Source organism: Crocodylus porosus, unplaced genomic scaffold, assembly GCF_001723895.1.
Source record: "Crocodylus porosus isolate Cpor-Errol unplaced genomic scaffold, CroPor_comp1, whole genome shotgun sequence".
NCBI classification, from domain to species: Eukaryota; Metazoa; Chordata; order Crocodylia; family Crocodylidae; genus Crocodylus; species Crocodylus porosus.
The window spans coordinates 62,337,449-62,361,038 of NW_017728943.1; the positions used below are offsets into that span (position 1 = coordinate 62,337,449).

Below are 23,590 nucleotides of genomic sequence, written 5' to 3' on the forward strand. Positions count from 1 at the left end.
AACCAGAACCTCAGGAGGAGGTTCTGGAGGTGGAGGGGCTGTAGCATGGTGCACTCGAGAGTCATGTGTGCCAGGATCTACCTCTGCCCGCAGAAGGGGCAGGAGACCAGGGTGTCTGTGAAGCTTGCCACATACACGCCCATGGCAATGGCACCAGCTGAAGTCCTCAGTGGCTTGTGGGATGAGAGTGGAGTACAGGCTTAGCCACTGAGGTGCCCCAGAAGCTCCTGAGTGCAGTTAGCCATGAGCTGCTTGCCAGGGCAGCTTTTTACACTGCTGGGGCCAGCACTGGTACTGGCCCCAGGCTCTAGCTCCCTGGCTGTAGATCTGGGAGTAGCTGGGCAGGGTCATTTTGCCTCAAGTGACGCAACTTGCCCCACACCAAAGTGCATGTCCAGGCACATGTGCTGAGGGCAAAATCCACAGCACAAATTTGCGCCTCTCCTATTTGAGCTGCTCTAAGCGCACATGCCTGCATGTGTGGACGCACCCTAAGTGTTTTAGTGCTCTAACAACAGGAATCATTTAAATCAGTGTTTCATTCATACTTTGCTCAACGCTCTCAGTGAGTTAACATCATTCAGCATTGCATAAGAACATTGACACCTTAGCACCTCATAACTTTACCAGGGTATGTTCCTAACCCCATTGGGTGTACTCCACAGTCCTTTATCGTAGTGTGTTAAGAGCTGTTGAATAACATTTTGTCTAGGTATGTTTTGTGGCACAAAGCATAGCATCCAACCAGTAAATAAACTTTATTTAGGATGCACATGAAAATAAATAGAAGCACCGATAAGGTGAGAGGACACTGTTATCCCCTAAGGCAGTGGTCTTCAAAGTTTTTTGATCGCACACCCCTATCAGTAAAAAATTTTTGAGCATGCACCCCCAATATATATATATATTTATATTCGTGCACCCTCTATCAGTAAAAAATTTTTGAGTATGCACCCCCCAGTATATGTATATTTATATAAATATAAATAGAAGTTCTAATATTGTCTTCCTGCACCCCAATGGATTGTCTTGCGCGCCCCACTTTGGAGACCACTGCCTTAAGGTTCCAGATAGTCATTGTAAAACTCCATTTATTTTTCAGTGGCCTTTGTGCTTGTCTGCAGGGAAAGTGAAACAGGATAAAGTACAGAAGGTGCTTGATTACAGCGCTAACATTAGAAAGCAGAGCTGTCTAATTTATTTTTCCAGCATACATAGCTATGGCCACTTAATCCACCAGAACCTCGCAAGGGACAAATTGTAGCAATACATACTTTACTGGGCTTTTCTTTGCCTTAGACCAGCATGTTTTCTGCTTCCTTGTCATATGACGTTCTCAGTGACATGGTCTCCAATATAAGGACTGCCTGCTGAAGCAGTGTGCAATTACCAGCCTGCCCTGCATGTCTCCCTGGAAGATGTGCATCAACCAGCCCCAGCAATATGCAAAGCAAATGGTGACTGTCAGAACTTCATAACAGACACCCATAATAAACATCACAGATCAGAGTATTGCTGCAGAAGAAGACCAAGCTGAGACACAATTTACATTCTCCACCATCTTCTCGGATTGGGAGGAAGCTATGGAACATCTCAGTTTTGAGGGAGAGAAATTAATCTTGGAGGCTGTGGAAACTGAACAGTTTCCACAGTCTACATTAATAACTGCTTGTTACTTTTATTGCCTTTAACAGAAACAGCTCCAAAGCTGATGATGTGGCCCTTAAGGACAGGAACTGTATCAACCTCTCAGTACCTGGTAGAACTGAGCAGGGAAGAAGATAGGAGGAAAATGCTCAACTGTATGGGAGAAGCGGGGACAGATGGTTCAGGAATGGATGAAGTTGCTCAAGGTTGAGATGGAAAAGGATGGTGAACTTGGTCAGCAGAATCCTTACTTTGAACTGACAGCTAATTCAACAAACTAACACTTCTGCTGGAAAGTATCGTTCTACCTCTCTTCCTCCTTTGGCAGAGTACAAGAATTGTGAGCATAACTGTGTATACTGGGAAAAGCATTGGCTGTGCGGACACCCAGCTACAGCTCGGCATAAGAGCCTAGCACAGAGCATTAAGAACAGTGGTTTCAGGGAGCTCACCTAAAAGTCCTCAAGCCTGAGTGGGGGTTCTGTTCTACTCTTCGTCCTTTCATATTATCAAGGCAGAGAGTGCTAGTGTTGCCTGGCTGTGATCTGCAAAGCCCAATGAGTGTGCCATATTTTTTGACGACACCTGTGGTCTTGAACATTGCTGATACTGGGATTTAATTTAACTGTTTTTATGAGTTTTGGTTTGCACTTTCTCACAGTTCATGACATTACAAATTGCTTGTTTGGAATTTTATGAAAATAAAGAATGCTTTCTTAACAGGTCTATGTAGCTCAGATTTCATAATTTTCACAAATTTTCTTGCTCCCTGAAATACTCTGTGAATCCCTGGCTTTTGCTTTAACAGATATTTGTGCAACAGCGTGCACTTATAACATTAGGCAGCACTACAGCTTCTGGCCTAGTTGTCAGCTGATGTAGTATTGTGAATGCCACTCCTCTTTCATCCTGCAGCCACTTAGTTGATAAGTGGGTGTTAGAAAGTTGCTATTTAACTGACTAGTAAAAGGCTTCATCAGTAGGGAAGTAGAGAGTTATCTGGGTCATGGTGAAGAATGTTAAAACCATTAAAGTCTGTAGTTGTAGCTGTGGGAGTAAATCATTCTGTTCTTTTTTAAATTACATTGTGTGGGTTCCAAAAGAACTGAGTATCACCAGCCTTTTCAGACTGTGCTGCATTAAGTTGGTGAACCTGCTAAAATGATCAACCAGGCATTGGGGCACAGTGGAGAAATACTGGTTTCTATTTATGAACTACACTGGCACAGGGGGCAAAGAATAGCTGTACAGGTTCCAGAAATTGCCCCAGTATAATTCAGGGGCCCATGTGCTTGCAAAGCCATCAGTAACCTCCTGAGCATTGGTAAGAACATGTTCCAACTGCACAGCATATCTCCTTTACAAGAGATCCGACAGGAGATCTGCCCAAGCCCAAACAATCGGTCAGCTACTGACCCATGTCAAGTAGGGGTGGTGAGCTTGAAGACATGATTCCCATACACTTTTGAGTGCTTAGGGGAACTTGCATGTTTTGTTGCTGCTGCTGCATCTCTGGGTGACTTCTTTACCAATCTCCAGAACAGTGCTTTGAATCATCCTGAAATTCTGCAGCCATTACTGAACAGGCTCCTAGGTGTGCTGTTTCCTACCAGCAGATCTTTGTTTTGTGAGGCCAGAAACAGTGCTGTCATGAATGAAGGTGATCCAAGAAAAGTTCCTCCAAAAGCAGCTGGTTTATATCCTCCCACAGCTGCTGGCTGAGTTGCTTCCAGTACTGATGCCAAAGAAGCTCAATCGCCAGGCATCTGACTTGCAAAGCTGAAGGCACCCAAAGGCAAGATGTCAAATATGCTACTGCAAGTTGCTGCATATTTGTGATGACCAGAATGCCAAAAAGGGCAGCAGCTTGCCAAGAAGTGGTGGATTGTGGGATGGTGGCAGAGTCATCTTGAGACTTTTTGAGTTTGACCCTTAAGTCCCTTTAATTCCTGTTGGTTCCAGCTGACTTTTGCTATGTAAACCACAGTGCTCTATGGGAAAAATCCCACAATGCATAGAACTCAGCAGTAAGACAAATGGTCATGCTGACTGTTTTAATACAAAGTTTCACTGTGAGGAAACAATGCTTTTGGAGGTTCATAGGAGGCAGCTGGTCAGGGGACACAGCTGTCACCTAACAATACCATTTGCAACAGTTGGTATACCATGGCTCAGTGCAAATTAACCTTCCCTGTGTAGGCAAGCTTTCAGTTTTCTCTTCCTTCCTATTAGCTGTTGTGTTCTATCTGGCTGGCTGGCTTCTTTTGAAGTTAACCTTCCCAGTACTGATTCTTGAAAGGCATGTGATTGGAGTTCTCTTCCATTTGTTCAGACGAAGAGTTGTAATTTAGGCTGCTCCACAAGGTACCATGATATTAGCTCTGAGAACTGGTAGTTCAATGGTAACTTGGCTTCCGAAGTCAGTAGCTCCACACAACAGAATCTGAGTCCACACCCAATGTTGAGCTCAAGTAGGAAGCTTTGTTAATAGTAAAACCTGAAGTATGATACAAAGCAAAATGAAATGTGACATTAAAGATGGTAAGGCTGTTGGGAGCTAGAATGGGCGGAAGTGCCTGTGTAAGTTTTTCTGAGGTTGTAAAGATTAACACACAGCAGTGGTTTACTTTGAACAGTAGTACCGTAAATGGCCACATCTATATGAAAGAGGTATTGGAAAATTCATAGCACATGATTTCAGGGATCTTAGACCGGGGTGCTCAACCTATGGAGCCTTGCAAAATTTGGTAGTAGGGGAATGAGAGCAGTTAATACAGGCAGTCTTCGACTCACAACATTTTGAGTTGCAATGTTTCGCACTTACAATATTTATAAATTGACATCCTGTTTCAACTTTATGATGTCAGTTTCAACTTTACAACTCTTGATCCGATGTGACACCATGCCAGTGAACAAGTTCACTGTGTTGCCCATCTACCTGGAGAACATCTGTCCAAACTTCCTTGAACACTTTCTTTCAAAAGTAAACACGGCTCCAGAAAAACCTGCAGTCAAGACTCCTGAGAAGACTCCAGCCAAGAGCCCTTCAAAAAGTCCAACCAGGAGCCTTTCAAAAAGTCCAGCAAAGTCACCTCAAAGAAGTCCTTCCAAATCAATATGATTGGTATTTACAATATAAATACATTAATGTGGCTATATTACTCATCTATAATTGATCGAGTACAAAATTCTGAGGTATTTTTGGTGAAAATAGGGTATCGAGCCTTGGGTCAGGAACCAATCCCCCATTTATAATATTGTTTCTTATGAGCAAATTGGTTCCGAGTTAAAGTGTTTCGACTTAAGATGCAGTTTTCAGGAACCAATTGTGTCATAAGTCTGAGGACTGCCTGTACTGCAGCCCCTTTCGTTTCCAAATTACCAAGGCCTGTGTGCAACTGAACCATGGCTGGACTGCAGCATAACTCTGTGGCCGGGGATGGACCTCTTCCCCCACCCCCCTGCTCCACTCCTACAGCTGGATTGGGGCTGGGTTGTGTCCCCCTCCATGCGTGGCTGTCTTGGTTCCCTGCCATGACAGATCAAGACCACTGACTGGATCATGCTAAGGCACTGCCCATTCAGCTTGTGGGGCAAAAAGGTTGGGAGCTACTGCCTGGGCTGCCCTATTTGGCTCATCTGTGCCATTAGTGGAACAGTTTCATCCCTGGTGTATCATCGTTAAATTTCAGTAGTGATACAGCAGGCATGAAGTTTCATGCTTGAACTGAGAGAATATGAAAAAGGGACCATTGGAGGGAAATTCTAATGAAAAATAATAGTATACAAAAAAGTGGTTAATCCTCCTCCCCTTCCTTCTCCTCCCCCAGCAGTCTAGGGCAGGGGTCATCAACCTATGACCCATGGGCCAGAGATTTTGGGTCTGGCCCATGCAGCTGTGGCTTTGTCAGCATTTAGTGGTGGGGGCTGTGATGGGATCTGCCTCCTGAGGATGCCATGGTGCCCCCCCAGAGGCCACACTGACCCTCTCCTGCTCCACTGGTCTCTTAGGCCACGCATTTTGCTTACTTGTCATGCCTTGATGTCTGAATAAGAAATATTGGAGGCAGCCCTCAGAGTAGCTTTGGGTGCTTTAACTCTGCCCTACTCATCCCTGGGCAGCTGTGTTCTGGCCCCAATCCCTGTCTGAGCAAGGTGTAGACATTAGGGCTGCAAGGGACCTCGGAAGTTCAGTGAGTCCAGCCCCCTGCCCAAGGAGCAGGAAGTCAGCTGGGGTCATAGGATCCTAGCAAGATAAACGTCCAAACATCTCTTAAAGGAGTCCAGAATAGGTGTTTGCACTACCTCTGGTGGCAGTCTGTTCCAGGCCTTGGGGGCGCAGACAGTAAAGAAGCCTGAAACTGTCTTGTAGGAGTTTGTGACTGTTTGACCTTGTCATCCCTTGGGGTGCTCTGGTGAACAGATGTTCCCCCAGATCCTGATGTACACCCTTTTATACTTATAAGCAGCTACCAGGTCCCCCCTGAGCCTGTGCTTTTTCAGGCTGAAGAGTCCCATAGCTCTCAGCCTCTCATCGTAAGGCCTGTTTTCCTGTCCTCTGATCATGTGCATGGCTCTCCTCTGCACCCTCTCAAGCTTCTCCACATCCTTTTAAAATTATGGAGCCCAGAATTGGATAATTCTTTTTCTTATTTTTTTCTCTACCTTTTTGCTCCAGGCCCCCCTGCTCTGGGCTTACTGGCCCTCTAGCTACTCTCCTGATTGTAGATGTAGGCTACAATCATTCCTCAGCTGATGCTGATTGTAGTCTGTTTGGCCCTAATCATAGCCTCCAGCCTTTATATGGCTACACCTATGCCTCACAGGTCTTCCTCTTCCAGGTTCTCTCACTTTACCTTAGCTACAGTCCACTGAGCCACCCTTAGGCTCCTGGCACTGGCTGAGTGTTCTCTTGGTTTCAGTACCCACCAGACCCCTGGTCGCAGAAGGCCTGTATATATTCACTGGGCCCTTGGCTTTGTCTCAGCCCTTGGCTTTGTCTCAGCCTCAGCCCATGCAACCCCCCCTGATCCTGGACCTTGCAGAGCTCTGTCTGGGCTTCAGTCCCTTTTAGGCACAGAGTGCCTCCCAGGCTTCCTACCAGAACATAAACTCCAAAGATAAATAACTATAATACAAACTGCTTAACTTTCAGAGGTGTTTAGCCAAGCTCCTCTCTTTAGCAGAATCAGAGCTAATCTGAGCCTCTAGCTCTAGGTTTATATAGTAGTCCTTTCTCCTCTGCTTTCAGTCTCCTGACCTCCAGTTTTCAGTGTCAGGCTCAGGGATTTTTCTTTGTCTCCAGTTAACAGGCTTATTTTCCTGGCCTGCTTCTTTTACCTCTTTTATACCTTCAACCTGTCTCTCCTGCCAAAAGGCTTACTGTTTTGGAGCCTCCCTGTAGCACTTCACCCACTCACTTCCAGTAGCAGGGGCTTTGGCTCCTTTGCCACAGGGGCTCTCTGCTCATGCTGTGCTGCATTCTGGTGCCTGGAGCTTTGGCAGGGGTGGAGGTCTCCCAGGGCCATGCTGCAGTCAGTTGTTTAGGTCTCTGGCATAAGTGGTGGAGGCAGCTGGGTCCTGGTGCTTGCCTATGTCAGGCCTAAGGTGGGTCATTCCAGCCCCCTACTGGAAATGTTGCTGAAATCTGGTCTAAGGGATTGAGAGACCCTTTATTTCATTTCTCTTAACCAGCTTTAGAAATCTTGTGTTAATTTTGCACCAGTATAACTAGAGGTGCACCAGTATATCAGTTGCGTATTGGGTCGGCATCAATTGGCTTTTTTTGGCTGTTGTAGCGGATAATGTTCTCTGATAAATATAATTAATTATGCCTTCTGGCCGGGGCTCCTGGACACCTGGGTTCCCTCTGGCCTGTGGAGCCAGGGTCCCCAGATGCCTGGGTTCCCTTGGGAAATGGTGGGTTTCCTGTTGCAGGTGGGCAGCATTCTAGCCTGCAAGGGGTAGAATACGGATGCTGTGTGTGATATGCAGGGGGTGTCTCATGCATGTGCATGGCTGCACGCATGCATGTGGCCAGGAATACAGCCAGGAAGAATGGAGCGCAGCTCCCTGCATGTAAGTCTATGGAGGGGAAGGGACATGTTAGAGGGAAAGTGCATGGGGGTAGGGGGCAAATCAAGGCCACCCAGTGAGGGAGGGATTGGGGGTGGGCTAGGGGCTAAACTTTCCTTGCTGCTCAGAGGGTAGTAATCAATGGCTCAATGTCTAGTTGACAGCTGGTATCAAGTGGAGTGCTCCAAGGGTCGGTCCTGGGCCAGTTTTGTTCAATATCTTCAACAACCTGGAAGATGTATCCTCAGCAAATTTGCAGATGACACCAAGCTGGGGGGTAGTAGATACATTAGAGGGTAGGACTAGGATTCAGAGAGACCTAGACAAATTGGAGGATTGGGCCAAAAGAAATCTCATGAAGTTTGACAAAGACAAGTGCAAAGTCCTGCTCTTAGGATGGAACAGTCCCAGTACAGGCTGGGGGCTGACTGGCTGGTCAGCAGCTCTCCAGAAAAGGACCTGGGGGTTACAGAGGACAATTAGCAGGATACGAGCCAGCAGTGCACCCTGGTTGCCAAGAAGGCTAATGGCATACTGGGCTGCATTGGTAGGAATGTTGCCAGTAGGTCAAGGGAAGTGATTCTTCCCCTCTATTCAGCACTGGAGAGGCCACATCTGGGGTACTGTGTCCAATTTTGGGCCCCCCACTACAGAAAGGAAGTGGACAAATTGGAGAGAATCCAGTGGAGGGCACCAAAAATGGCGAGGGGCTGGGGGACATGACTTCTGAGGAGAGGCTGAGGGAACTGTGCTTATTTAGTCTGGAAAACAAAGACTGACAGGGGATTTAATAGTAGCCTTCAGTTAGCTGAAGTGGGGTTTGAAAGAGGATTGAGCTGGACTGTTCTCGGTGGTGGCCGATGACAGAACAAGGAGCAATGGTCTCAAGTTGCAGCAAGGAAAGTTTAGATTAGGTATTAGGAAAAACTTTCTTACTAGGAGGGTAGTAAAATGCTGGAACAGGTTACCTAGAGAGGTGGTGGAATCTCCATCCTTGGAGATTTTTAAGACCCAGCTAGACAAAGCCTTGGCTGGGATGATCTAGTTGGGGATGGTCCTGCTTTGAGCAGGGGGTTGGACTAGATGACCTCCTGAGGTCCCTTCTAACCCTAGTTTTCTATGACTCTATGATAAACATAGAGGAGATGATTTTTTTCTTTGTTCTTGGACATATTTCTTTGTCCTTTTAGCAGTGAACTTTGCAGCTGATGCAGGAGTGAGGAGGGGTTTTTACAAGGGATTTGAATGAGGAGAGAACAGGAGTTTGGATGGGGAGAGAACTCAGTGTATATGGTACACCATGACAAATGGAAACCAAGTTGAAAATACTGGAAGGATATGGTTATTCCTGGCAGCATTGCTTTGTCTGAGACTCTTGGATCTCAGATCCTTTCTACAGCATCCCCCTCTGCAGCCTTTCCTGCTTCTGTCTCGTACCTGCATGTACCTTTGACACAGGATTTGCCTCTTCACATTGCTGTTGTGGATGGGCATTGGTGACAGGGGCAAGCTGGAGGTGACTTGGGCACTCCAGGGCATGGAGATTTGTGGCTGACAGTGGGGACCTGGTTATAAGTGGTGGCCTATGGTGGCAAGAGGTTGCGAACACCTGGTTAACATTATGAGAACCCAGATTAAACAAAAACCTATTGTTTTCCCCATTTTTAAATACTTAGTCAACAGCAGCTTGCAGCTGTCTAATATTTATTGAAGCGCTGTTTAGTGATCCTGACAAATAAGATCACCAACTTTTGCCTGTTAGAGTTCAATTTCAATCCATTATATTTAAGAGTCAAGTAAACTTCATCTTGCCCTTTGCATTCATGCCGTAGAGGTTAGGAAAAAAGAATAAAGTTTAAAGAACAGCTTTACTTCATCTGTAACACAGCTGGAAGCTGTTTTATGGCAAGGGAAGAGACTGGGGACTGTGGCTCTGTACAGCAATTGCATATTGAATTTTGAAGAAGGGGTCTGATGATTATTCTTGAATTATTTGTCATGTAAAGTAATAGGCAAGAGCCTTTTGGAAATGTGCCATAGATGTGCATGATGTAATATGGTAGGTCTGGTCCCAAATTACTGACGACTGGAACCCCCCACTGTTGCTATGAAGAAGAGTCTGCAGCTGGATATCTAGTACTGGGAGGCAGATTGCTGCAGCAAGGGCAGTGCCTAAATTTCTTTTTTCACTAAGCCCATGGAAGCCATTCAATGAGTGGAGGAAGGGGTGTCTAATAGCTTGTAGCATCCTCTTTCACCTCAAGCTGGGGTGACCACGTGATTCTGCAGTTCAGTAAATGTTACAGATTGCAGCACACGCTGTGACTGTCCTTTCTTGCCTTGTTCCTACAATAGGACTCTGCAAAGTTAACACTTGTTAACATTTAGGTTAAATTTTGTTACTCTAGTTGTGCAGAGGAGATTGAAAGAATAGCAGGGATAGGGATTTATCCCTTGTAGAGGCAGGGATAAAATGCTTGGCAAGTAAACTGCTGCTAGGTTATAAAATGCTTTGAGGAACATCTATGAGATACATCTTTAGTTAACACCCAGGGTTGGCAACCTACAGCCTGCGTGCCACATCCAGCCCATGAGGATGCTGGATTCAGCCTGTGAAGGTCCCATCTGGCCCAGGGTGCCTTGCAGCTGCACCTTGTTGCCTATCCCCTTCTCAGTGCCCCCCCCCCACCGCACCCTTTCTTATTGCTCTCTTGTATCTGCACATACCCTTGCCACATTATTTGCCTCTCCACATTGCTGTTGTGAGTGGGCATCAGTGATGGGCAAACTGAGGTGGCTTCACTCCAGAGGTGGAGATTTTCTTGTTGTGGATGGGTATCAGTGGCGAGGGCAAGCTGAAGTGGCTTGGGCACTCCAGAGGGTGGAGATTTGCAGCCTACAGCATGGATCAGGTTGTAAGTGGCAACCCAAGGCAGCAAAAGGTTGCTGACAGCCAGTTAATGCTATGCAAATCTAGATTAAAAAGCAGAGTTACTTTTGTTTAAGGTTGTTCTGGGGCTCGCTTGTGATGGGCATCTTATTATAAAAGCAGAGCATAGATGCTCTTGAACAAGAGGGCATAGCTTACAATTCTATATTTTGTTTTTTATAATATACAAAGCTTCAGTAGGCCCTGAATTACTTTGTATCCTTAATATCTCTTAGGCTGTGATTGAGTATTTGGGTGGGATGGGAGCTCAGCAATTTGTTACTGAGTTTTATCATCTGCAAAGCTTTGGGTGCTATATAAACTCATTATTTTTTCTTTTTTAAGATTGTGTTTTCAATGTTATCTTGATTTATTTACTTGCAACTTTTACTTTTCTTTCTTTTTTATCATTAAGGACAAACAGAAAACTTCTCCTTTCATCTTCACTCTCTCTGATTTATGATAAATTTAGTTTCCTTCGGCCTGGCATTTGCTTCAGCAGGAAGTCTTCCTTCAAGTACCACCCTGATTGATGTATAATCTTTGATATCTTCCATTAGCCTCCAGGATCACTAAGTTCAAGGCCCTCTTGGAACCTAAGGAGCCCTGCCGAGGAACTGAAGGCCTTCCGAGTCCTTGGGGTGATTGACAAGGTAATTCTTCAGTGTCTCTTCAAGAGTTCAGTCATCAATCGACTGCATGCTGACATTTTGTCTTTGAAGCTGTGGATCTTAAGGATAAGAAACAAAAGGGGAAAATGACTCAAATGCATCTGCACTTTAAAATAACAAAAGTAGAAGAAAAAAGGCTTTTATCTAAGCAATTCATGTAAGGTCATGCAAAATATATTTGAGCTAAAGGATAAGGTACATGTTTGGTGGCATTCAATATGATGGGTCCTGTTTTTTGAAAATAATGTCATGATTGCAAGGCTGGGGTAAGGACGTGGCAATGCATTTTCAGTTTAATAAACTCATGGACATTTGAAATACATAAGGGTAAAAAATCATACTTTCCCATAGAAGCCTGGGGTGGGGAAACATAGTTGATAAGATATTTTCACTCTTCCTTTTTTAAACTTGGAATTCAAATTCCCAGCCAGCCAAGGCAGGAGACATAGGAACGAGACAAGCTAAATTTTTTGACTTGTTCAAACAGTATCATCCAAGATCCCAGGATAATATCCCTCTGTCATGTGTGAACATTAGTGGAGCATATGGATCTTTTGCAAGCCTAATTAAGGAACCAAAAGAATATTAGCTTTTAAAGTAGCTGGATTGTTTTGATATTACTGATTAGTTATCACCTTACTAAGTACATTTAAGATGATGCATTAGCCAGTAATGAGGCAAGGGATAATGTAACATGTAAAGGCTCATTTTCTTGTTGCCACTTGTTCCCCTGATACCTTTTGATTGTTCATTGAGTGATCCATGGTTTGTGTGCTTTGTGCATCAGGTCACTTGATGCATTCATAACTTGCATTATTAGAAATGACTTGTAGTTCTGAATTTGTTCCTATTTTTTTGTTAGGCTGAACATAACAACTAAGCTTAGAATCATAGAATCTTGGAAAAATAGGGCTGGAAGGGACTTCTGGAGGTTATCAAGTCCACGGTAGGCAACCTCCGACATGGGTGCCCGAGCATGGCGTGCAAATGCATTTTGCTTGCCACGAGTGTGTCAAGATAGACAGTGGAGAAGGGGCTGGGGCTGCGCTGCCACAACAAGGATCAGGCCCCTTAAATCTCCCCAGCTATCCACCTCTGGTACACCAGCATCTTACAGGTCAAGGTTGCAGGTATTTTTCATATTCTGCCCAAAAATGTTGCCTACCCCTGATCTAGTCCAACCTCCTGCCTGAGCAGTCCTTATTCAAACCTTCCCATACAAATCCTTGTCTAACCTGTTACTAAAACTACACAATCTACAAGGCATAGTGCTCTAATCTACCACAGGTAAAGCAGGGAGATGATAGTAGTCAAGTGTCCTGCTGCTGCAAGGGTTGTTAAAATACTTGAAAGAGATAAAAAAAAAAAGGGGGGGGGGAGGGTCACACTCCCTACTATAGACGAAGATGAACACCCTTACAGTCCATACCAATCTGACTGTGGGGTAAAATTCCTTCTTGACCCCAGAGGTTTTGACCCTGAGAAGAAGGGCAGGACAGTTTAGCCAGGAACCCCTCTGGGTTTTAGTTCCAGCAAGAGTGTTGGCACACTTGAGTTAAATTGGCTGCAGCTCAGTCCTTCTGAGAGAGGTGAAAGCAAACACCTTGATATGTAGCAACGAAAGTGGAAAAAAATTCCTTCCCAGTCCTTTGCATCAACCATCGAAATCCAGCAGCAAAGTCCAGTAGTAATACCCATAGCATAGCATAGGCATATCTACTCCTAGATCATTTTTGACCAATGCTTATCCACCCTCTTCTTGAGCACTTCCAGTGATGGAGATCCCACAACTTCCCTAGGCAGTCTATTCCACTGCCTCACTGTTCTAACAGTGAAAAAGTTTTTCCTGACACCCAATCTAAACCTAGCAGCATCAGGATATTGGTCTGTGTCTTGTTCTCTGAAGCAAGAAAGAAAATGTGTTCTCCCTATATCTGGTAGTTCTCCAGGTATTTGAAGATTCCTATCATTTTCCCTCTTAATCATCTTTTCTGTAACATACCTTTTTCTTTCAACCTCTCCTTGTATGGCTTGGCTTCCAAGCCCTTATCATTTTTGTTGCCTGTCTCTGGACCCTAGTTTCTCCATCTCCTTTTTAAAATGTGGATCCCAGAACTGCACACAATACTGTAGATGAGGCCTAACCAGTGCCAAATAAAGAGGCACCATCATTTGTATCTTGTGTCTTGCACCTACAGATCCTACTAATGTAGCCGAAATCACATTTACCTTCTGTGCAGTTGTCACACTGCAGACTTGCACTGAGTCTGTGATTCACCACAATTCCTAGATCTTTCTTTGTAGTGCTGCCATCCAGCCAGTTGATTTCCTTCTGCTTGACTGTACTGTTTTAATTAAGAGTGTTATTAGTATGTTTGGGTGTTTGTCTTATGAACTACATACATTCATGTTTAACTTTGTTTTTACCACACACAGAACCTTCCAGCAGTAGCTCTGTATACATTGCTTGTTCTTTTAGTATTTTCCTTTGTATAACTGTATTTATGGAATAGCCAGGATTAAAAGAACATTTTCTTTTCCAAGATGATTATAGCTTTTGACTCTGCTGTATACTGTATGAATTTTAAGACCATGGGAAATTCCAAGAGCAGCTTCATAATCCTTCCTTAGAAGAAATAAAGCAGCTAACTATGAAACTTGGGAATTTTTCATTTGTGGGGAATACAACATCATAACATTATCAAAGAGGAGCCCCTTTAGATGTCTTGTATCAAACAAGACTAAGGCTACATACAGACCTTCAAATGATTTGGGAGAATTCTCCCAGGTTTGTTCTCCTGGTAGAAAATCTTACTGGGAGATGCCTAAACAGACATTTGAATGTTCAGCCCCTGAATAGCTGAGAGCTTGCAGTGGTGATGCTGTGCAGCCAAGGGGACTCTCTGGACATATCTCAGCATGCTCTGCAGGATCTCTCAGTCTGGAATGGCAGCATTGCACAGGGGCAGCCCTGACTGGCTGACCCAAACTGCCTGTGTCCCCCTGCAGCCCATTGTGGGACTCTGAAAGGGGCGTGTTTTGTCCTATGGTAAGCTGGAGCAGCAGAGTCCAGTGAGTGACAGCAAAGCACTCTGGGATGTTGAAGAACTGTGCTGTGGCTTTTGTCAGAAGAGAATACATACAGACATTCACTTTCTCAGGAGAAACTCTCCTGAGAATGATTTAATCCTTGTTCCTGGGTTATTTGTCTTCTGGAGCACCTATTTTTTTTTCTGGGAGAAAAAGCTTGAACATCCATGCACCTGTGGTTTCTCCTGGGAGAGCAGTGACTTTCAGGAGAAACTTAATATACCTGGCTTAAAGTTCTGAAAATGATCAGTATTTGTGAAGGTATGCTCAGTGCCTTGTAGGCTTTAAACCCCTTGATCCACCAGCTAACTTAATTTTTTAAGTACCATAAAATGCATACCTAGAAAGTTTCCAGACACAAGACTAATATGTCCGGATCCTGCACTTAACTTTGTCCCATTTCAGCACAAATTCTATAGTGGTGGCAGTAGTAAGAGATTTAGTATTGGAAACATCTGCAATACATACACACAGGTAATCAGGGTGTTCTGAGAAACAGAAAAATGTTATCCAGTACACTGTGTTGTATTGTTTCAGATCAGTAGGCTACCAGTCTCATCTCTACTGTATACCTTTGAGAGTACCCATTTGAAGCACATGTTGACCCAAGCGATGGTGTCATGTGCCACCACATTACCTGTCTGTGAAGATGGGAGCATGATCTTTAGGAATAGCTTAGCTGACATGTTAAAAATAGTTTAGGGACAAGAATGCAATTAGGACTGCCTCCCACAGAGCCTTCTCGAAAATTGCCTACTGCTCTTCTAGCCCTGAAGCAACTTCCTCAGACTTGAGACACGTGCTTGTGCACACACACTTCTACTGTTCTTGCTGTTGCTAGAAGTTACATTGCTGCACCACTAGTATATCCATGGCAATTCAGAAAAAGTTTTAATTCTGGAAGCTTGTTCAAGCACCATAAGAGCCCTGGCTCTTACCCTGGCTCCCATGGTAGCAACACTGACCAAGATTTTTAAAAGTGGGTAGTTTTGGAATTTTCAGCTAGGGATGTTTTGAAGCAACTTCACTTTCAGCAAGGATATGCTCCTTATTGACTGAATCCCTGGCTCTTTCAATCTGGTTTAAGCTTAGCACTCTACATTACTAGTCATTTTGGAAAGTTTTGACCACAACATTTCTTGTCTTCATTTAGGCTATTTGCATCCTAATTATTTTTTAACTGGAATGTGAGATTTTACTTTTACAAGGAGAAGTCCCTCTTTCTAAAAAGTTATTTATTTTTAAACAGCATTTTAGTTTAGTTGAAAATGAGGCTCTTGTCCTTCAAACATTCATTCTTCTCACAGGTTCTAGGAAACAGAGTTTGTTAAGTAATATGCAGCTATTACCAATGTCGTCTTATACATTTTTTTTCCTGAAAGAGTAGAGGTGGAATGATATATCAGTCCATATCATATTGGCACTGATAAAAAGTAAATTGACATTATCAGCAATTGACTTTTTTTGGCTGACATGGCCAATTAATTTGGCTGATTAATGTCTCTGATAAATGCTGTGTGCATGTGAGCAGATGTAGCATGCATGCAGCCAGGAATGCAACCTGGCAGCTTGGAGAGCAGCTTCTGACCAGTAAGTCTATGGGGGGAAAGGATGTTGGGGGGATGGAAAGGGCATGGGGGGGGCAGATCAAGGTCCCCATGGTGAGGGAGGGGGTGGGGCAGGAACTACCCAGGCGGGGTGCAGGACAGAGCTGCAGACGATTCAGCTGAAGGGGGGTGGGGCGGGTCCCTGCTGTTGCGCACAGCCTTGGGGGAGACATGCAGGTCATGTGCCCCCCAGATTTGTGTGTGGAACAAGGGCAGGCTGCCTCCTGTGGGCTTGGGGCCAGGGGCTGCGCTGGCTTCTTCCCAGCTGGAGGGCTGGACTGGGGCTGCACTTGGGGTGGTTGGGGGTGGGGTGGGTAATGGCAGTGCTGGGAGGGTGGGCTATGGCAAATTTTGGGGTGGTTGTAGTCCACCCTGTAGCCCCCCTCCCACTACCACCACTGCTCACCCTGCCCACCCCAGTGCATACCTGGCTCAGCCCTCCCTGCTGGGAAGAGGCTGGTGCAGCCTCTGGCCCCAAGCCCGCAGCATGCAGCTCATCTCTGACTCGCACACAAATATGAGGGGCACATGGTCCCCCGCCACACCTCCCATGACCCTCCCTGCCTCCACCGACGAGCCACCTGTGGCTCCATCTCATGCCTTGCCCCAGCTTGGCAGCCCCTGCCCCTACCCCACTCCCTTCCTCACTGTGGGGGGCCTCAATTTCCCCCCTGCCACACCCCATCCCTTCCCCACACCTCTTCCCTCCCAAAGACATACTGGCTGGACTCTGCTCTCCAAGCTGCTGGGCTGCATGTTGGCAATTGGATCAGTATCATCTGAAATGGATGGTGAATAAGTAACCATTGGTATCAGCCAAAAAAATCCTTATCGGTGCACCCCTATTAAAGAGCCAATTCTAATACAGTTAACATAAATATGAATCTGGAGTAACTCCATTGTTTCCAGTGGAATTTTCTCTGGTTTGTCACTGATGGAACTGGGATTAGAACATTTCTCAATCTGTCAGTACTTGTTTGAATTCAGGGACAGGCTTATTATTCAATAACTTCTTTGTTAAGCTTTCCAAATGTTTCACTTAATTTTAACAAGACACTGATGATTATAATTTAAATTAAGCAATTTTTGAACAGGCCTATGTAAAGAAGTAAATCTCTGCTAATTTTTCCCCACTGAAAAACTGGAGGGGAAAAAAAGCTTTTTTGCAACTGTAGTGTTGGTATTCTCTTTAGTGTTTGGAGTTATGATTTCTCGCATTATATAACAATGTGAATTCATTATGCAGTATTTTTAGGCCCGATTCTCCATGATATCCAAATCGGCATTGTTAATTATTTAAAAAGTTCAATGCAATTATTATTTATGTCAGCCTCTGAAGTAGAAGTTCAAAAAAGCACAAATTTGATGTGATGTTTACATGTATAATGCATTTTTTAAAATGAACTACAGAACCATAGTTGAATTCAAACAGGTAACGGTTAGTCTAATTGGAGGGTATGAGAAGTGGTCTTTTGTTAATACAGTTCTTTTTTGCCCATGAATATTTAATACTGCAGTAGCTGTGTCTCACTCCATATTAACTAACTCCCCATAGAAGCTTAAATATCTTTGGTTTTATTTTGAGGAGAGTTTAAATAGTGTTGCAGTTCCAAAGTTTAAATTTTCATTAGCTGATATTTTGCCAGTGGCTTTTGGGTAAATGCTACCAAGTTTTTTTTAACTATCTTATGGATTTGTACAGTTAATTGTTTGCATAAGAGAGTTAGAAAAAACTGGCATAACAAAAATCAGACATTCTCTGTATCATGTTATTGTGATCGTTAGAACCTGAAAGAGAAACCAGTTAGTAACTCAGTATAAACAAAAGTGAAACTGTGATTAGTCCATTTTTATGGCCCAAGTGTACCAAAGTGAAAAAAACCAGAAATATGAAAGCTGTTAAAAAAACAAATACACTGTGATGTTTCATATTTGAGTGATCTAGTTAATACTGGTAATGAAAATAAGGGAAGTTGCTTTAAAAGTAGCTATATTTTGGTAATCTGCTAGGGTCCTCGGTAATTTTCTTGTTTTAGAATTTTAGAATTGGAGAAGTTAAGAAACTAGTCTACAACATGATATAATATAGCACACGATTAGGACTTTTTTAAACCCCAGTGCCAGAGTGGATTTGATTTAAATCATGATTTAAATTACTGGTCATGAAGCTTCAATTTAATCATAGTTTTCTACAAAAGGTGCATTCTTGTTGGTTGACATAACCTTAATGCATGTTATTCAGAACTCATAAATGTAGGTTTCGTTTTTAGAAGGTACACCCTATATATTTAAAAGCAATAATTTATTTTGATATTCTTTTAGACTATTTTTGCAGCTACATCAGAAAACTGAATTATGACATTTAAATTGTTTTATTTGCCTAAAACAACAAGCTTGTGTGTTTTGGATATTTTTCTGCAACAACAAACATCTATAATTATTTTAACAAAACAAGCATATGTATTTTTGAATTTTTAACTATTTTAGTCATGTGAAATGTGTTTTTAACAAAAAAAAAAAAAGATAATTTCAGCCAGGTCAACATGAGAAAATACTGGGTTATGCTGCAAATTCAGTCTTTGACTTCCTCTTCCTGTTTATTCCTAAGCTGGAAAAGAAAGACAAGCTTTCTCGCTTATTCATTTCCCAAGTGATTACTCAATTTTGAATGAATTAGTCCAAAGCAAAAAAAATATTTTTTCTACACCTGCAAAAGAAGCTACCGCTGTTAAAAGCTGGATTATCACTTCAACAGTCTCTGATGGATCCAGGTGCTTAAGTGACTTCCACTAGTTCACTGGTGTGACTTCCCTTAAAACCTATCAGCAAACGTATTTCTTGAATGGTTCACCCTTAGCCCTGAAATTTATTGTAGTTGGTATTATGGAGGGATGATTGCTAGATGCCCATATCATAAGCAACTCCTCCTCTTCAGCAGTTAAGGATTGACCCTTGTACTGAGTATTGAGGATATTGGCAAGAAAATTAGCTGGAGTTAGTTTTGTTCCTTGTGCTTTCTTCAGAGCAGCTGCTACAAAGTGGTTGTTATGGAAGTATTTTGCAATTTCAACAACATTGGCCTTTATTTCTGGAGCACTGAGGTCTTTGGCTAAGAAGTGCATCAAATGAGCGTTGCAGCCATATGTTATTACCTTGGGGCTTTCTTCACTTTCTTCTAGATTTCTTCTCATCTTTGATATGCTTGCAGCATTGTCTGTGACAAAGCTGTGCGCTAGCCACTTGAACTTTTTTCAGTTTGTTATAGCTTTTGCTGCTGCTACTTGTAAATATTCTGCTGTGCATGCATTTCCTGATGTATCAATTGTTTCTGTAAGGCAGACAGTCCCTTCTTCTGTTGTCACACAAGCTCATATTACTGGATCATTGCGGACATTGCTCCACCCATCAAGACTTAGGTTAGCAATTTTCCCTTCTAGACTTTTTGCACTGTTCAATTTCTTTCTCATACACTTTATTCTGCAATATTGTCTTAAGTAGTATATAATTAGAAGTTATCATCCCTATACCATGATGATATATCTTTGATCTTTAACATACTTTAAATTAAAATTATTTTATATAGGTTTATTTTTTTTCAAAAAGCATCATAGCAAAAAATGATTAAACAAAAAAATCTAATTTAAATAAAAAAATCAAAATTTTGATTTAAAAAATTATTTTTTTAAAATCCACCCTGCCCCAATACTCATTCCATGTTTTACGTTCATGTCATTGCATTCAATTCTTCCATATTTATTGGGCTGCTTCCAGTTGAATCTGTGTTTTACATGTGTTTCTAGTCTCTCTGGGTCCTTGTGCTTTGTCTGCTTTCACTGTGATATTGTCTTGTACTGTAATTCACATTAACAGACATTAGAACTGTGACCAATCCTAAAACCTGTTTTTAATCCAGAGAAAAATAACATAAATTTTATATCCCCTCCTCAAATCAGGAAACTAACAATGCATGTTAAACTTTACTTGTTCATTATATCCCATCTGCCAGCTTCCACATAAAAAGCTATTTATATAGGTAAGCACTTTGTGAAAAGTACCTTGTCTTCCTAATGCTTGCATAGCACAAAGCTGATGACATATAATTAATAACTATCTGATCTTGGATGATACCTTCTATTATGTCTGGACATCTCTTCCACCTTAGTATGTTGCTTCTTATTATTCACTTGCCAATTTTCAGTGTACTCCAGACATTTATAATTTTACTTAATGCAGCACAACCAAAAGTCTAAAAAAAGTGAGTTTTGACACTTGCTGCTTTCTTGCATTCACAGTGTTTAAATCAATAGGGCTTTTGTTTAACTACAGTATTATTACACATCAGTAGATTATGCAGAGCATAACTTCTTTATGGATACTTCCTAAACAACAAAGGAAAAAAAGAGGGATAATTGTAGACCTAAGGGTTTCATGCTGCACATGTATACAAGGATGAGCACTGATCACAGTTTTTCATAGGGGTAAGCCAAATTTTTGCTAGAGTTGCCTGCTTGACTTGACCATTTTTTAAAAAAAGGAGGCAGGTAGGGGAAGGTAGGTCTTACTTCAAAGAAGTGACTATATTTAGTGGCAAAATAAATCTGTATTAAGTAGACATTTAATTGTTATTAGCCTTGAATATGTATCACAGCCAAGGATATGAAGATTTTTTTCCCCTGCTTTTGTAGCCTTAACAGATTAATATACTTAATTCCAGTCGGTGATCCTTAAATCTGAACTCAAGCTGGGATCTGATGAGCAAGCTGGACTTTTTCTTTTTTGTGTATCACTTCCTATAATAAAGTGTTCAGTAAGTCACAGGAAATGATACGCAAACAAGAAAAGTTCACCTTGCCAGTTTGAGCAGGACTTTACAGTAGAAAGCATGTCTCATACATAGAACATGTTTTATGTGATGTTGAAGACAGTAATCATGGAGTCCAATGATAAAGATATTGCACAGTATTTTCAAAGCAAGGGTTAAAGCCAGCCTTTCAAAGTGAGGCCATACCTGATCGGTAGCTTTCTCTCCAAAAACCTTAATCTGTCAGTAAATGAAGTATACTAGAGGCAAAGATATTTTTGGGGTGATATCTTTTATTGGACCAACTGAATAATTGGAATAATGTTAGGCTTTCAAATCAAGACAGTCTTTGTCATGTCACCTCCTCATTGTGTCAGGTCACTTCATCAGTATCTTACAAAGAAGGGCTTTTAGTCAAACTTGATTCTAACCATGCAGTTGGCCCGCCCAATACAAGATATCACCCCAAAAATGTCTTTGCCTCTCTCAGAACTTTCTGGTACAGAATTGCTACAGCATCACTCTAATGTTACTAATAAATGAAGTAAGAGTATATACTTCATTGCACCTGATTACTTAGGAGGTGTTTGTAGCCTACACCTGTGAACTTAAACTCAGAATTTTATAAGGAACCAGTTTTTATTTTGCTAAATATGAAATGCTCCAGTAAATAGAACTGTAAACTCAAGCTGATTAAATATGTTCTATGTCCTCTTCTGAAAATATGTGGAGCTGAGGAAACAAATAGAAATAAAAAAAAAGGCAACATACAATTGCAGTTTATATGGCAGTTGCATGTATGTTAAAACCATCCAAGAGAGCAGTGCATTTATAGCGGCATTCAGTTCATCCAACAGTGTCCCTGGTGACCTTGCTTGGGTGTTTTGTAGGGTGACTAATGGTTCACCATGTTCTTTTTTTCCTGGTTACTTGCCTGTTGCCTGCCTCTGGGTTTGCGATTCCCCTTATGCTGACTTCTGCAGTATTCCTTCAGTCTCTTATCTCAGGGCTTTGATGCATATGTTCTGAAGGTGGCCACCGCGACTTTGGGTGGCAGCAGATGGTAAACCTTCAGGCTGCCACCGGCAATACTGGTGTTAAGTTGGAAACTTAACGTTTGATGAAGAATCAGTAGTGCATATGAAAGAGCTTTTACTGCAGAAATATCTTTTAATTAAAAAATTAGCATACTGAACCATTTGCTAATTTCTATGCATTTAAAGGATCCGAAAAATTAACTGTTTTCTTAAAGCTAAACTGTGCTTATTTACAAGTCAGGTTTTTAGGCTTCCCCCCATCTCTAATTAATTGTATCTACTGGATTTAAATAATTATTTGTAAGATAAGATGTTGTGTAGCATTATAAATCAACTCTCTTAAGGTGTTTGAATTCCATTTTTAAATAATTTCACTTGAGCATTAACTCAGTTTTAAAAATAAATGTAAAATCTTGTTTGCAGATATACAAAGCATTGGCACAAAATTATCTTCGCTGTCACTAATATCTGCTTTGCTGCTGTAGCTAGGAAACAATCATTGTTTAGTTACATGCACCTTGGGATGTGGCACTGCTGCAATGAAGAGCTCAGGTTCTGTACAGAGTATGCTTGAGCATACAGTTGAAGATATTTATTTGCCTTGATGTTGCTCTGCTCTTTGCCTTTCTACTTGCCAGTCAGTTCAGGGATTGACTCTTCTAACACCTTGCCTACTTATTCTGTTTAATGGTGATTGCATGCTATGTCAGGAAGTTTGGAAGCAGAAAGTGTTATCACATTAGTGTCATTATTAGTGTTGTATATTGTTTCCTTTTGTGTCAGGGTCTTACTTGCATTGTAGAGTTGATGTATTGCATTGTACTTGCGCTGGCTCCCTTCTATGAGTAAACACTAAATGTTGTGGATGATGATTAATTGTTATAAGGTATTAGAACTTGCAATTCACACTGTAGGCATTATCACAAGAACAGGTTCCACCAGCATGTGAAAGCCAGGAGCAGATTGGCTTCACAACATAACATAAGTGCCTCTACACAATCTGCTCATGCTCCTGATGCCATCACTTTGGATGGAGTAGAGGGACAAGGAATGTGCTGTGGAACTTTGTGTTCCCAAGTCAAGCTGATTTGTGTGGAAGTTTACAAACTACTGAAGAGTGTATATATGCACTCGGTAGGAGGGAAGTGTAGAGGAATGCAAGGATAAATAACTTGCTGGGTCTTTGCCAATAAGCAGTGTTTGCCCACAGAGTCTGAGGTGAGGAGAGGCAAGTATGTCTCTTTGAACACTGAGAGCAAGTTAGCACTCAAGACATTTGTATTTGTTTCATCTGTGCAAAAGCTTATTTCAGCTGTAGCCCTGTCTAGGAGCCAAAGTTTAAGTTGGCTTTTTGTGGTGCATAAATATGATGTTATGAAGAGCTCATGCATCGGGCAATTTTAAATAAGAAGTGTCAGCCTTCCCCCGTCTCCCCCAATTCATCACCTCTTAAGTAAGCTGTCCCATGGTTGGTGGAGTGGTTACCAGTTCTTTTGGAATCAGCTTGGATGAGACTGGTTTGATAAATTATATGAAAACACCTACTTACTTTGATAGTAGTCAAGAGTAGGCACTGCCATTGTGTTGTGTGTGTATATATATAGATGTATTTATGTGTGTGTGTGTGTGCACACATGCACACGCACGCGCACGAACACGTGCGTGGTGCTGAGTGCTTTCGGGAGCTGCTGTAATTAAATCACCCACTGCATCTTACATAGTCAGCGTTACAC

At 42.4% G+C, this 23,590-nt stretch overlaps 1 protein-coding gene across 2 annotated transcripts in view; it reads left to right on the top strand.

Moving 5' to 3' along the window:
- Positions 1 to 23,590, top strand: part of RPS6KC1 (ribosomal protein S6 kinase C1) — a 137,191-nt gene that overhangs the window by 67,204 nt on the left and 46,397 nt on the right. Inside the window, exon 9 of one of the 2 annotated variants that reach the window (XM_019549457.1) lies at positions 11,212 to 11,304. The exons of the other annotated variant lie outside the window; for it this stretch is intronic. Within the exon in view, the coding sequence (XP_019405002.1) occupies positions 11,212 to 11,304 (93 nt within the window). The remainder of the gene's footprint in view (positions 1 to 11,211; positions 11,305 to 23,590) is intronic. 2 annotated transcript variants of the gene reach the window in all.